Source organism: Solanum dulcamara, chromosome 11 (assembly GCF_947179165.1).
Source record: "Solanum dulcamara chromosome 11, daSolDulc1.2, whole genome shotgun sequence".
Classification (NCBI taxonomy): domain Eukaryota; kingdom Viridiplantae; phylum Streptophyta; class Magnoliopsida; order Solanales; family Solanaceae; genus Solanum; species Solanum dulcamara.
The window spans coordinates 47,057,132-47,073,242 of NC_077247.1; the positions used below are offsets into that span (position 1 = coordinate 47,057,132).

Here is a 16,111-nt window from a genome sequence, read left to right on the forward strand (position 1 = left end):
TGAAAAAGGAAGAATAAAAGGGTCAAAAATGTTGGCTATCCCATATCGGTGGGATAGCAAAAATATAAATAACGTTTGTTAGCTATTTAAAGAGCTTAGTTTCATTGTTTGTAGGTACACCAAAAATATACCAAATATCAAAATGTATAAAATATATGGTATAATATTTTTTTTTATCATTGAGAGATTAAGGAAGGTTCTCTTGGAGATCTCTTGGGTATAGTATTTTAGGTATTTGGGTGTGTGAGAAAAATATTGTATATTATATGGTTGAAACAATTTTTTATATAGTGAATATTTTTTGGGGTGATCTGTGTTTTTTTCTACATTGGGTTTCCACGTTAAATTTTGTGTTGTTATTATTTTTTTTAAAATTTTCTGTTATTATTTTCTGGTTAAAGGCAGTCCAGAAGGGACGAGAATTAATCGGGTACTTTTTTTCAATAAGTGGTATCAGAGTAGTAAACTTCACCGAAATCAGACTCGACTTGCTACTCCACCAGGACAAGACTTCTGCTTGAAAACAATAATTCTAATTCAAAGAGGTTCTGGCTAAGGGAAGACTTGATATTTTAGTGTATCCGTTATGATTCACCCCTCTTTTCCGGGAACTAATTTAGTGGGTACTTTTTTTATTGTTATTGTCCATTTATTAATAATGTTAAGCATGTGGGGATAAGATTTGAGAAGTTTGGTTAAATAATGAGTTTTGGAGCTGGTTGCGTGAGAAAGTAAAGTCAAAGCTGATGAAAAATTATTCATAAGTATTGTCAAAATCTGGTATGCATTAGTTAAGAGATGAAAATGCTTCAGTGGTGGTTCTCGAACTATGGTGATTGTGATTTATGACATGAATGATTGTGGTGGGATGTAGCTTTGGGACTTTTGTGGTTCTCTGTTAATGCAAGGAGAGATCAAAAGAGGTGGTCAAAGATTCAAGTTTGGTCAAATGGTAAAAATAAAATCGAGGATTTGACTAGTGAAATTTTGAAATTTTTGTGGACTGGAAATTTTGATCAACAGCTAGTAAACTTGGACAAGATAGGATTGTAAGGAGCGATTTGGCAAGGGCTCCGACAGTACGCTGGGATATGTATCCTTATGACATGTTGTAATTCTCCAAGGTTTGTCATGATAGAGGATGGATAATTCTAGCATGTCCACATTTGCACATGGGCATTGGTTGATAGGTGATGCCAAGGTGTGTGGTGGAAAGGATGTCGATGGCTAATGGGCTCTTAAGAAATCAACAAGAGGGCTGCAACATAAGTTATTAATAGGTTTTTTCTTTTTCGACATGAGCCGAAACTGAAATTTTTGAAATTGAAAAATGATTTCAAGTGAAAATTCTTGGATTGGTGATATTCAATCTGAGTGGAGGCACTTTTTATGGTGGGGGTATGATAATTCTTGATATTAGAATTATGATTGTCGATAACAGACAATGTGAAGATTGTAGCTTGTGCATGGTTGGCCAAGTTTTGTGTCAGGTGGAGAACTGATTCTGTTATGTATAGTTAAACAACTGTAAAAGGGACAACAATTGGTATTTTTTTAACTCTTTTTCAAAGGTGGAGATTTGTTGGTTATGGTTTGAAAATGGAAGAAAAAAAGGTCAAAAATGTTAACTATCCCACATCGGTGGGATAGCAAATATAAATAGCTTTTGTTAGCTATTTAAGGAGCTTAACTCTATTGTTTGTAGGTACACCAGAAATATACCAAATACCAAAATGTATAAAATACATGGTATGGTATTTTTTTACCATTGAAAGATTTAGGGAAAGTTCTTTTGGAGATCTCTTGGGTATAGTATTTTAGGTATTTGGGTGTGTGAGAAAAATATTGTGTATTATATGGTTGGAACAATTTTCCATATAGTGAATATTTTTCTGGGTGGTTCGTGGGTTTTTTCGCATTGGGTTTTCACGTTAAATTTTGTGTTGTTATTATTTTTTTAAAATTTCTCTGTTATTATTTTCTGCTTGAAAGCGATTCGAAAGGGGCGGAAATTATTGGGGTGCTTTTTCCCAACAAATAGGTCCTCTGACTTTTTCTTTTTCTTTTTACAACGATCAACCTTACTATATTAATGCATAAATGATCTCAAAAACTTAAATGATGCAATATCAACTACAACCCAACTAATCTTATGTAATGACAAAACAGAAAACTTTGCTAAATTGTGCCCTAGTCTATTTCAAGATTTATGAATATGTACAACATGACAATCTTAAAAAGAAAATCATCAGCTTCCAAATATTTTCACATCACAAGTAATCTCTATTTTCCATAAAACTACACTTTTTTTTTAATATTATATCCACCGCAATTTTTGCATCACACAAAATTTGCACCTTTAACCATTCATTTTTCGTAGCATTTTCCTATGTTTCATAAATTATTAATACTTCAGTGGTGATCTTCCAAAAAATTGAATTGAAATACCAAAGAGTTAAAGGAATCGGAAAATGGTCAAATATACCTCTGTACTGTTGAAAATAGTTTGATTATACCCTTCGTTATATTTTTGGGCTGAATATACCCCTTTTGTTATACTTTCGGTTCAAATATACCTTTCTCATTATACTTTGTACAAATTCGCCTTTAGGTTGGCATTGGTGCAACATTACCTATTGATAAATCCCTAACTTTAGGTCTTTTAAAAAAAATTTAATTGATTCGATTGTGAACTAACACGAAATGTGTATCTAGGGAATAGTTTCTTCAAAGTGAATTCTCCCTAGATACATCTATTCAATTTAATTATGAGTTTATTTCTAATATATGATATATTAATTTTGCTAAATTGTGCTTTTCAACCTATTTTCACTAAGTAAGTCCAATAGATTTAAAACTGTTTTTTTGCTAAATCAATTACGAAATATTTTTCTAAAATGCCCAATATCTCTTTTAACAGAATAACACTTGAACAACTCAAAATAAAATAATTCATTTCCAATTTTAAATATCTGATTTTTTAGGAATAATAAAATTTTCAAGTAATAATTTGAGTTTTTTTTTTTAGAAACGACAATACAAAATGCATTGCATAATTTTAAGTGTTAATAAATAAATTTTTTAAATACTAATTTGAGTCTTTTTTTTTACAAAATGATAAGACAGAAAATATTGTAAAAATTATTTTGCAGTATTTTCTGTCTTATCATTTTGTCAGAAAAAAGACTCAAATTAATATTTAAAAATTTCAGGTATTAGTATTGTATTGTCATTTCTAAAAAAAACTCAAATTAATACTTAAATTTTATTTATTCCTAAAAAAATCAGACATTTAAAATTGAGAATGAATTATTTTATTTTGAGGTTTTCAAGTATTCTTCCGTTAAAATTAAGGGCGGATTTGTAACAAAGTATAATGAGAGGAGTGTATTTGAACCAAAAATATAACATGAAGGTATATTTATCTAAAAAATATAACAAAAAATATATTTAAACTATTTTCAATAATACAGAAGTATATTTGATCTCTTTCCGTAAATGAAATGACTACAACTATTCATAGCCATCACCACTCAATGCTTGCCATCCTCTCATGAATGACTGTATGAAAAAGACACAAGAATCGACAAAAACTATTGTGAGAAGTTAAATAGTTGGAGGGTAGAATTGTCATTCTACCAGAAATTAGTTAGTGGAACTAACAAGTTGTTAAATCTGTTAGTGTAACTAATTTCAGTTAACAAGTATAACATAGTGTGTATATATATACACTAATTGTAATTAGAAGAAGTAGCTGAAAATAAAAAATATCTTTGCCTCTCTCACTTTACTCTATCAGTTCTCTGCTCCTTCTCTCTTCTCCTTCATCTTCATCTTCATCTCCTTCTTCTTTCTTTTTTTAATATGTACACCTCATGTTTTTCTTCATGGTATCAGAGCAGGATGTTGATCCTTGATGTGGAGTCAAAGAGTCGCAATGAGATTCATTGATTCATAGGTTGTTTCTTTGTTTGGTGTTTGACAGATCAACAGATCGGAGCTCCGATCTGTGTTAAAATTTAGCGATTGTGTTACTGGTTGAAGAAATGGCAGGTGACACGGCGGCAACAACAAGTTCACCTCACAATCTCAACCAAAATCACCAACAAGCTAGTGTGCGAGCCTCCTCGAGTAGCAATCTCACTCTAGGGCAAGGTATTGACTATAATCACCCGTTATTTCTTAGTCCTACAGATGTAAGTGGAGTTAGCATCATCTCTTTTCAACTGACTAGTGTTGAGAACTACACTTTGTGGAGTCGTTCAGTCAAGTTAGCCTTGTTAGGGAGGAACAAGTTGGGGCTGGTTGATGGAACATGCAGAAAGGACGTGTACAGTGAATAACTGTGGTGTTAATGGGAGAGGGTAAATGCAATTGTCTTGTCGTGGTTAATGAACTCAGTCTCAAAGAGTTTACTTAGTGGAATTGCGTTTGCCTCAAGTGCATTGCAAGTGTGGAATGATCTACAAGAGAGATTTGATAGAGTAGATGGATTAAGGACTTACAGTTTACACAAAGAAATTGTTACTCTACAGCAGGGTACTAACTCTGTCTCAGTATATTATACGAAGCTGAAGGCATTGTGGGATGAATTTGAAGTGTTAGTGCCCTCACCTTGTTGCAACTCTAAAAAATCTAAAGGATTTGTAGCTCACATGAATAGACAAAAGCTGTATCAATTTCTAATGGGATTAAATGATTCATACATTCAGGATAGGAGTCAGATTCTCATGATAGATCCATTACCAACTATAAACCAAGCATATGTCATGATAGCAGGAGATGAGAGCCACAAATCTGTAGTTACAGGCATCAATAATTTGGGATTACATTCATCTGTTCTAGACTCAGCTGTTATGTACTCTAGAGGTGGCAGTAGTTCAGGTGTAAGTAATAGGTACAGGAAGAATACACCTCTACTTTGTGACTTTTGTAAGTGTAGAGGCCATACTAAAGAATTCTGCTACAAGGTTGTTGGATATCCACCAGATTTCAAGTCCAAGAGGAAGGCACAAAGCACATATGCTGATACAAATGTCTCCAATCATACTCAGAAATCAGGCCAAGCTAATTTCTCTTATGGTTTGAATACAAATGTAACTAATGAATTAGTGTGTGGTAGGAATATTATAGGACAACACTTTCTAGACATAACATCAGCTGAAGCTTCTACTAAAACTCTGAGTCAGGCTGAGAAAGATGTCAAACAACTACTTTAAGGATGCACATTCACAAAGGAACAATATGAACATATACTCAAGATGATGAATCAACAGCCAGGAACTACTGCATCTGCTACTACATCTGATTGTAATAAGGCAAATAATGCAGGTAAAGCCTTGTTTGTAACTGAAAATAGTGATGTGTGAATTGTGGATACAGGTGCAACAAATCACATGGTATCTAAGTTAGATATGTTACAAAAAGAATCTGTCCTCAAGCTTGACACACCCAAGGATGTATGCTTACCAAATGGTGGTACTACACAAGTTACTCACATTGGCTCTTGTAACCTATCAGCTAGAAGTATGATTACTAATGTGTTCCATATACCTGAGTTCAAGTATAACTTAATGTCTGTCAGTAAAATAACAAGGGAGTTAGGCTGCTCAGTCTCCTTCTTTCCTGATTTTTGTGTTTTTCAGGAGCTTTAAACTGAGAAGGTGAAGGAAGTTGGTAAGGAAGAAGGAGGACTATACCTGCTGTGGAGACATTTAACTCAAGGTAGTGTCAATAATGTTAAGGAATCTGCTAATGCTATTGATACAATTCCTTCAAATGGTAAGGAGTCAGACATGGAGCTATGACATTAAAGGCTTGGACATCCCTCTTCTACAGTACTCTCAAAGATGTTTGCTGACAATAAAATCACTATGTGTAAAGTGTCTAAATGTTTAGTTTGCCCATTTGCAAAACAAACTAGACCTGTATTTCCTTCTAGCAGCATTAAAAGCAGTAGATGCTTTGACTTGATACATGTTGATCTCTGGGGACCCTATAATACAGCTACGTTTGATAGCAATAAATACTTTCTTACAATTGTGGATGATTTTTCAAGAATGACCTGGTTATTTCTACTTAAACTTAAGTCAGATATTTCTGTATCTCTTCAAAAGTTTTTGCAATATGCAAAAACACAATTTGACAGGGTTGTGCAGATTGTCAGATCCGATAATAGTACAGAATTTATTAATTCTGTGTGCTACAAATTGTTCAAAGAATGGGGCATTATTCATCAAAGGTCTTGCCCTTATACCCCTCAGCAGAATGGTGTTGCTGAGAGGAAACATAGACACCTGCTGGAAGTGACAAGAGCCTTGAGATTTCAAGCCAAAATACCTATCAAATTTTGGGGCCACTGTGTTCTAGCTGCAACCTATCTCATCAACAGACTCCCTAGCAGTGTAATTGGGTTTCAAACTCCCTATGAAAGACTATATGGCATCAAACCAGGGCTATCTCACTTAAAGACTCTTGGATGTCTTTTCTTTGCTAAAAACCTTGCTGAACATGACAAACTTATGCCCAGGTCAAGGTTAGCAGCTCACATGGGCTACTCTGAAGTGCACAAGGGATATATTTTGTTTGACTTACTTAACAAATCATTCTTTATCAGTAGAGATGTTATTTTCATAGAGGATATCTTCCCATTTGCCAATAAAGCTGATGCTGATTCACAATAGCTATTTGTAGATAATTTACAAGAAGCAGATATGACCATTCCAGGTTTATCTACTATAGCTCCCATATCTTCTAACAATATTGATCAGATTCCAAGCCTTGATATAGGATGTGAGCATACTACTGTGGAGCATTTTGAGGATCAAATACATGTTGCAGATGGTGCTAGCTCTGGGGAATCAAGTCTTGCAGAAGTAACCCTTACTGAGGATCCTAGTGCTCCTAGAAGATCTGTAAGATCTAAGCACCCTCCAACATAGTTGAGGGACTTTATTTCCCTAAACATAACCAGTGATGTTCAATATCCTTTATCCAACTATGTGAACTATTCTCATCTATCTCCCACATATCAGCATTATATTGCTGCTACTTCTACTATAATAGAACCTACCAGCTATACAGATGCCATCAAGGATTCAAGATGGGTTGATGCTATGCAAGCAGAGATTCAAGCATTAGAAAACAATAATACATGGGAGATCACTACCTTGCCTACAGGTAAAAGATCTATTGGCTGTAGGTGGGTTTATAAAATCAAATACAAGTCCACAGGTGAAGTAGAAAGATTCAAGGCCAGGTTAATTGCCAAAGGATACAGTCAGCAAGAAGGTATTGACTACAACGAGACATTTTCTCCAGTTGTGAAGATGGTCACAGTAAGATCTATTCTAGCTCTTGCTGCCTCCAACCAGTGGCACATCCATCAAATGGATGTGTTCAATGCATTTCTTCATGGGGACCTTGATGCTGAAATCTATATGCACCTTCCTCAGGGGTTTGTCAGTCAAGGGGAGAAGGTATGTAGACTGACAAAGTCCTTATATGGACTTAAGCAAGCCCCAAGACAGTGGAATCATAAGCTCACTGAGGCCCTTATCTCTCTTAAATTTAAACAGAGCCAATATGACCACTCACTATTCATCAGCATATCAGAAATAGGAATTATACTTATACTTGTGTATGTGGATGACATGCTGATCACTGAAAGCTCATTGAAGTTAATAGAAGACACAAAGAAGGCTCTACAAAAGGCCTTCAAGATGAAAGACCTAGGGGAGCTTAAATATTTTCTGGGAATTGAGTTTACAAGATCCACAGAAGGGATACTAATGCATCAAAGGAAATATGCCCTTGAACTTATAGCAGAAGTTGAAATGGGAGCAGCTAAACCAGCAAGAACACCTATAGATGTTAATGTCAAACTAACATCAAGAGAGTATGATCAACATGTGAAAAAAAGGCAAGAAGCAGATGATGATCCTCTAATAGACCAGGTTAGTTATCAGAAACTCATAGGGAAACTATTATATCTCAATATGACAAGACTAGATATTGCTTTCAGCACTCAGGCACTAAGTCAGTTCCTGAGTCAACCCAAAAAATCCCACATGGAAGTTGCACTAAGAGTGGTAAGGTACTTGAAGAAGCAACCTGGACAAGGAATACTACTGTCCAGCAACCCAGACCACAAGATTACTGCCTTTTGTGATGTTGATTGGGCCTCCTGTCCACTCACCAGGAAATCTGTAATAGGGTTCATGATTGTGATTGGAAAATCCTTGGTTTCATGGAAAGCCAAGAAGCAAACAACAGTATCAAAGAGTTCAGTTGAGGCTGAATATAGGAACATGGCCTCCACTGTATCAGAATTGGTATGGATGCTTGGAATGCTGAAAGAAGTAGGAGCTGAAATTGAGCTGCCAGTACAAGTTTACAGTGATAGCAAGACTGCAATCCAAATTGCAGCAAATCCAGTCTATCACGAAAGAACAAAACACATCGAAATAGATTGTCACTTCATTAGAGAGAGGCTACAACAAGGTTTGATCAGGGTGGACTATCTATCTACTCAAGAACAACCTGCAGATATACTAACTAAAGGACTGTCCAGGATGCAGCATGAACATCTTCTATCCAAGCTAGGAGTTTTGAACATATTTGCACCTCCTAGCTTGAAGGGGAGTATTGTGAGAAGTTAAATAGTTGGAGGGTAGAATTGTCATTCTACCAGAAATTAGTTAGTGGAACTAACAAGTTGTTAAATCTGTTAGTGTAACTAATTTCAGTTAACAAGTATAACATAGTGTGTATATATATACACTAATTGTAATTAGAAGAAGTAGCTAAAAATAAAAAATATCTTTGCCTCTCTCACTTTACTCTTTCAGTTCTCTGCTCCTTCTCTCTTCTCCTTCATCTTCATCTTCATCTCCTTCTTCTTTCTTTCTTCAATATGTACAGCTCATGTTTTTCTTCAAAAACACATAAAAAAGAATATTAATGACTGTATGAAACACAATGAGTTGACAAAAACACATAAAAAAGAATATTATCTTTATTGCGTGCGTATATGTATACATGTTGTGTGTGAATTTACTTCATCTCTATATCTTAGATTTGGAAATCATTGATTAATATGCCTTCTCTTCACATAAATATTCTTCAAGAGGCATAATGCATATATAATATGTCTGTGTCTTGCATGGTTTGACAATATATTAATCTATTGGATCTGAATTTATTGATTGCATAGAGGCATAATGCATATATAATATATCTCTGTCTTACAAGGTTTGACAATATATTAACATATTGGATCTTAATTTATTGATTGCGCCTCAACCAACGGGTACGGTATAGATAAAAAAAAAATTGACTTTTCCTCCAACTTTGATCATTGATTGATATTGATGGATCAGTGGCACTATATATCCATATTTTATTGTGTGACTAATTACTACATAAACATCAAAGCTCAGATAAGCCACTTATCTTTAAAGTTTTAGAACCCGTTTGGTGTTTATGAAAAAGTTTTTTTGAGCTTAAAATAAATCCAAAAGAATAATTGAGTCTGTTTGATTTAATTTATCTAAAAGCAACTTATAAGTTGAAGTACTTATAAGCCAAAAGAAAATAGCCCAACTTATTTTTTTTAGCTTCTAAGTTGAAACTACTTAAAATAAGTTAAAGTCAAGCATGCACTTAAACTTATTTAACTGACATTTACTTGTTTATTAATATCCAATTTGAAAATCGGGATGTTTCAATGTATTCAATTCTTTACATTAAATAACTCATCGACTCAATTAATTCACAATCCTATGAAAGGATCCTCCTTCGTATATTAGAAAAAATGATTTTATCTGTAGGTCTCATTCAGGATATGCATGCTATTTTGTCCGACCTAAAGTGTTCTTTTGTATATATCATGCATGTGAAATATATCTAAAATGTGAGTAAATTTGATTGAGTTTTTAATGACTGTCATTCTGTGCTAAAGGGTCTGAACCTTAATAAAGTACTACAACATTTAAATAGCCCTTCTTAATAGACATTTATTCAAAATTAACAAAACAAACATACTCAAGGTGCCAGAAAGGACAGCTTCCTTTCTAGCTTTATAAGTTACAACACACTCAGTATGGAATTATTTTCGAACACTCATATGTAATTATTGCATATGATGGGTTCGCAATAACCCTTTATTCAAACATTACACCGAATTAAGGAAATAAAATTAAAATAAACAGTACTTTAATTAATTTAAAGTCCAAATTAAACCTCTGCCACAATTATGTCATATTCCTCTCGATCTTTGAGAATCCACTTTCCATCTTCTTGTTGAACCATCCCTTTGTTCTTCGCAGTCCACCAATTAGCTGGTACAAGATACTCATCTTTCAATGCACCTGAAGATTTGTTGGCAAGCGCGATATCGCGATCCACCTCTAGTTTAAAACCTGTTAAAAGTCCTAGACCTTGAGTTCCAGCAACTCCATGCAAGTAACACTCCAAATTATGCCAAGTGAGTATATCTCCAGGGAGCTTAAAATAGGGGGATTTTGCGGTGTCGATTATTATTTCCTGCCCAACGTCGAAATAGCCAAGGGGTGGATATTTCGGAACAATATCCAATAAGTTATGAATTCTCATGATGTGAAGGTGTTTCAATTTGTGAAATGTATTAACAAAATTGAGATCCCCAACTTTAGGACTTGCGAATACAAAAGCTGTCACTGGGAATTCCTTGCCATTACTTGACTTGTTGATTTTATTGAAAGCTATGTCAACCGCATTTAGAGTTGCAAGGGATGCACCTAGGCTATGTCCCGTCACAGTTATGCTCACCTCTTCATCCTTATATTCCTCCACCAATCTTTTCACTTCTTCAAGGACCTAAAAAGAGGAGAAATGATGAATTGTTTAGACTCTTTAGCTTCATTAGATCTAGTCGTATTATCATTAAGTAATTAAGCAAATTAATTAATATATACCTGATCTCTGGAACTAGTTTTATTATACTTTGATCGTGCACTTTCTGATGTATAAACGTTGTAGAAGCCATGATGGACTAATGGTTGGAACAAAGGAAGTAAACCTCCATTACCAAACACTTTTGGTCCTGGAATTAGTAAAAATTGAAGGTCATTAACCCACTCCAATGTCTGAATTGTTCCTCTCCAAGCAATTACAATATCCCTCCTTCCTAGTGAAACTTTACCCTCATCAGTTGCCACAGCAACATATCCCATAAAATTTGATTCCTTACTCCATGCTTCCCTTGACAATGATTTAGTAATGAAAGCATCAGGAAGTGGCATGGATGAGGTAGCATAGAAAAATTTAGTTACACGATACTTCGATGGGTCTAGGCCAACATTAGAAAAAAGGTTTTCCATCGAGTATCTGCTAGCCCCTGCATATTTGGATGCTTTATCAGAAATGAAGGTGTCGTAAGTCACTTCAGCTTTTTCTCCGTATTGAATGATATATTTACGAAGATCAACATCCAATGGATTTAATAGCCCCTCCCAATTGTTTTTCCCACTAAGCTCCTCCCATTTCTCAGCCATGCTACCCATTATTTTTCTTGATCTTTTTCTTTTTCTTGTTACTCTTGTTTTTTCCTTGGTATGTGAACTACATTAAACCCATGAATTTATAGGGAAGCAACTTCGTTGTCCATAAGGTTTTTCATGCATGAAACACGTTTTGATTTTAACTTTTTTCTTTGTTAATTATTGTCACAGTTCAGTAATAATTTAAATGACCAACCAAGCATTAATTATAGTACTGATAATGATGATCTACATTAAACCCATGAATTTATAGGGAAGCAACTTCGTTGTCCATAAGTTTTTTCATGCATGAAACACGTTTTGATTTTAACTTTTTTCTTTGTTAATTATTGTCACAGTCCAGTAATAATTTAAATGACCAACCAAGTATTTATTATAGCACTGATAATGATGATCTCCATTATTGATTTCTGAACTACCACACATTTTGCTCTGTTAGTGTTTGTCCGTATGGAGAACATCTGGAATATTGAAAATAAGATCCGAAGATCATTTAAAATTAAAATAAGTGCTTTGTTATAAGTTACAACAAATTAAAATTTCAACCAAATCATGTACAAATGCTTTAATCACTCAATAACGACAGGGACCTACTTTAGTAAAGGGCAGTCCGGTGCACTTAAGCTCCCTGCGCATAGCCCGGGATCTACTTTAGTATTGACTACTATTTATTTCTCCCACCTCCTTAATTTATGTTTCTAATTTGTTTTAATACAAAACTTAAAGTAAATGATAGAGCTTTGCATTATTTATTTAAATAAGTTACTTATTAAATAGTTTGACTTTGTCCGGGGGGGTACTTCACAAATTACATTTTTAACGTGTGTGCATTTTAATAATGTTTGACAGACAGTTTGTTTTTTTATTTTCAATAACATGTGTGCCATGCCTTTGATTAAAAAAAAAAATGCTTGATAGGCCTGCTTTCACTAGACGCGTTCAAAATCAAAAGCAATAATCAGTTTGACGAAATGAAATGTGTCATCCCATGTATATTAATTTACGCCACATAAGCATCCCACGAGAGTCAAGGAAATCATAACTATGGGTCAAGGATAGGTTTGGATCTTTTAATGGGTGGGTTTGAGTCTTTTAATTGATGGAGTGTGGTGGGATGCTTATGTGGAGATCCTATGTGGCGTAAATTAATACATGCAACATTTCATTCCGTCAAATAGATGGGTAGAAGTGAGTCAATAGTATGACGCGAAGGGTATTTTTGAGCCAAATATAGTTTAAGGGTATATGTTCTCTATTTCGAATAGTTGAAGGGTAGTTTTGACCCTTTTCCATTTTATTTACTTAATTATCCTTATTTTTTGAACATACAAATATGATACTTTCTCCGGATCATTTTATGTGGTACCGTTTAACTTGAAATGATGTTTTAAAAAATCTTTTGAAATTTTTGGCCTAAAATAATTTTTTGTGTGGCTGTAAGTTATTTTTTTAAGGGTAAAAAGATAATTTTTTAAAATTTAAATTATTTTCTATTTGTGTTGATCTCGTTATTTGCTTTTTCATATCGCTTTGAATTTTTTAGTCTTATCTAACCTCTTTTTATGCTTTTATTAAGCCGATGGTCTTTCGAAAACAGCCGTCTCACCTGGTAGGAGTAAGGTCTGCGTACACTTTATCCTCTTCAGACCCCACGTTGTGGGATTTCACTGAATTGTTGTTGTTGTTGTATAGTAAAATAATATTTTTTGGGACGAATTTAAAAGGAAAAAGAAGAAAGAAAGATGTTGGCCAAAATTAATGTTAAAAAACTGTAGGTGACAGTGACGCAAATAATGTGTATCATGAAAAACGAGATAGGCATATATATGGGAAAATACATAAATTTTCTCCTAAAGTTGTACCGAAAAGTCAGTTACACATTTAAATTATCATGACAATTTATTACACACTTAAACTATCTAAAAGTGAAACTATTACACACCTACAATTGATGTGGCAAAAAAAAATGCGTCAATTTTTCTGTAAAATAAAAAAAAAACTTTTAAAAAAAATCACGTCACCCCCACATTATTTCTTCTTCACATCCACCTTCATTTACTCTCATTTTGAATCTTGATTTTCTTTTCTTTCAAAACTCATAAAAGTAAAAAAAAATAAAAAACAAAATCACCTCTTCACTGAGAAACAGAAACGATTCATTAAATTTTGTCCTGCTATTGAGAAATTACTTTACTGTAACGAGGAAAACAATGAGCACATGTAAGTCTATTTGCCCCAATTTCCTATTATAAGCCCATTTCAGTGCTTATACCGTATATTTGGTACTTATCGGAGATGTTTTGTGGAACAGTGGATTTCTTACAGACAAAACAAAATATAGTTAATAATTAATTAGGATTTAATTAGAATAAAATATGGTTAATAAAAGAAAAATTAATTAATAAAGAAAAGAAAAGAAATATAAAAAATTGGATCGGTAGTTAATAATTGATGGATAGTTAATAATTAATTAGTATTTAATTAGTATAAAATATAGTTAATAAAAAAAAGTTAATTAATAAAGTAAAGTAAAGAAAAGAATATAAAAAATCGGATGGACGGTTAATAATTATAAGCTAATTAGTATAAAATATAGCTAATAAAAGAAAAGTTAATTAATAAAGAAAAGAAAAGAAAAGAAAAAATATAAAAAATCGGATGGATAATAATAATTAATTATAAGTTAATTAGTATAAAATATAGTTAATAAAAGAAAAATTAATTAATAAAGAAAAGAAAAAAAATTTAAAAATTTATAATTTCTGACATGGTGATGACGTAGCGCCACGTGGCAACGAGTGTAATACACCACATACCATGAGAGTGGTGTTATGCGCTTAGGTGGGTAATAGTTTCACTTTTAGGTAGTTTAAGTGTTTAATAGGTCGCTATGATAGTTTAAGTGTGTAACTGACTTTTCGATACAATTTTAGGGAGATATTTATGTCTTTTCCCGCATATATATCTACTACGGTAAAGTCGAAAAAATAATTTTTGTCTCCTTTATATAGTTGTCAAACTTTTTAGTTATTATGCTACATATTGATAGGTATTCTGAGAACTCAGGGCCCGTTTAGTATGAGAGATAAAAGATATTAATTTTAAAATTAATTTTAAGATGAGTTTATCTCATATTTAATTGAAATAAAATTACAGAATAATTTCTCCCGAAATTATAATGTCATTTTTATTTCTCATTTCTAGTGAAATAGAAATTTTGGAATAACTAATTTTGAAAAAATTATTTCCAAGATAATTTATTCTCTAGCCAAATGAGCCCAAAGGTCATGTAGAGATTAAGATTCCCAAGATAATTTATTCCCAAGATAATTTATTCTCCGAGCATGTGTTATTGATTTTGGTGCTAGATGAGATCAACACTTGCCCCTAGCAGAGTTTGCATACAACAACAGTTATCACTCCAGTATTCAGATGGCTCCATTTGAGGCTTTGTATGGTAGGCGGTGTCGATCTCCTATTGGCTGGTTTGACTTAGCTGAGATGGACTCTTTAGAGACAGACTTGCTTAGAGATGCTATGGAGCAGGTTCGTAGGATTTAGGGTAGACTCTTGACAACCCAGAGTAGACAGAAGAGTTATGCAGACCGGAGAGTTCGACCATTGAAGTTTATGGTGGGTGATCATGTTTGGCTTCGAGTGTCGCCCATGAAGGGCGTGATGCAGTTCGGGAGGAAGGAAAGCTCAACCCTCAATTCATTGGCCCATTTGAGATTTTGGCGTGAGTAGGAGAGGTAGCTTATAAATTTGCCTTACCACCTACCTTATTGGGTGTGCATAACGTGTTTCATGTTTCCATGCTCCGTAAGTATGTTTCGGATGAGTCTCATGTGTTATCACTTGATTCAGTGGAGTTGGGTCAAGACCTGACGTTTGAGGAGGAGCCTATAGCTATTCTAGATAGGCAGGTTCGTAAGCTTAGAAACAAGGAGATAGCTTCAGTGAAGGTATAATGGAAGCACCGTTCAGTCGGAGAGGCGACTTGGGAAATAGAGGCTGATATGCATGCTAGATATCCCCAACATTTTAAAGCTTCAGGTACTTTCTTTTACTTTATGTTCGAGGACGAACATGGTTTTTAGTGGTGGATAATGTAATGACCCGTTAGGTCATTTTGAGAACGAGTCCTCCTTTTTTCATAGAAGACCCTTTTTTGTAAATTTAAGTTGAAAATTTTGAAACTTTCGGTAACTTCGGTTAATTAGTTGAGGGATAATTTTAGAGAATTAATTTAATTGGTGGACTAAAGTGTTAATTTATTTAATACTCTATACCATTTTTCTTATATTTATTAAAATAGATTAGTAGGATTTGTCATTTTTTAGTACATAATTATTTTATTTAGAAAAGAAAAGAGAAGAGAAGGGAGAATAGACGGAAATTATTTTTTAGTGGCGTCGAACTACACGAGCAGGTACCAAACTGTTTTATACTGTACAATGCATTAAATATTGAAAAAAAATCACTGTCATCATTAAAGGTTGGATGAAATTAAAGAGAATTCGAATTTGAAATTCCTTGTGGTTACAATCTGAATTTCATTTTTAGTGGCA

The 16,111-nt window shown here is 33.7% G+C and overlaps 1 protein-coding gene across 1 annotated transcript; it reads right to left on the reverse strand.

Moving 5' to 3' along the window:
* Positions 1-9,996: 9,996 nt before the first annotated feature.
* Positions 9,997-11,654, reverse strand: LOC129873943 (phospholipase A1-IIgamma-like). Its single transcript, XM_055949140.1, has 2 exons — positions 10,956-11,654; positions 9,997-10,857 (listed from the first exon to the last, which is right to left on the reverse strand). The coding sequence occupies exons 1-2, from the start codon at positions 11,541-11,543 to the stop codon at positions 10,237-10,239; spliced, it is 1,209 nt and encodes a 402-aa protein (XP_055805115.1). The 5' UTR covers positions 11,544-11,654; the 3' UTR covers positions 9,997-10,236.
* Positions 11,655-16,111: the final 4,457 nt, after the last annotated feature.

Coding starts and splice junctions, on each gene's coding strand:
- LOC129873943 (XM_055949140.1), bottom strand. CDS start 11,543: ATGGGTAGCATGGCTGAGAAATGGGAGGAGCTTAGTGGGAAAAACAAT. Junction 10,858..10,955: donor AAACTAGTTCCAGAGATCAG/GTATATATTAAT, acceptor TCCTCTTTTTAG/GTCCTTGAAGAAGTGAAAAG.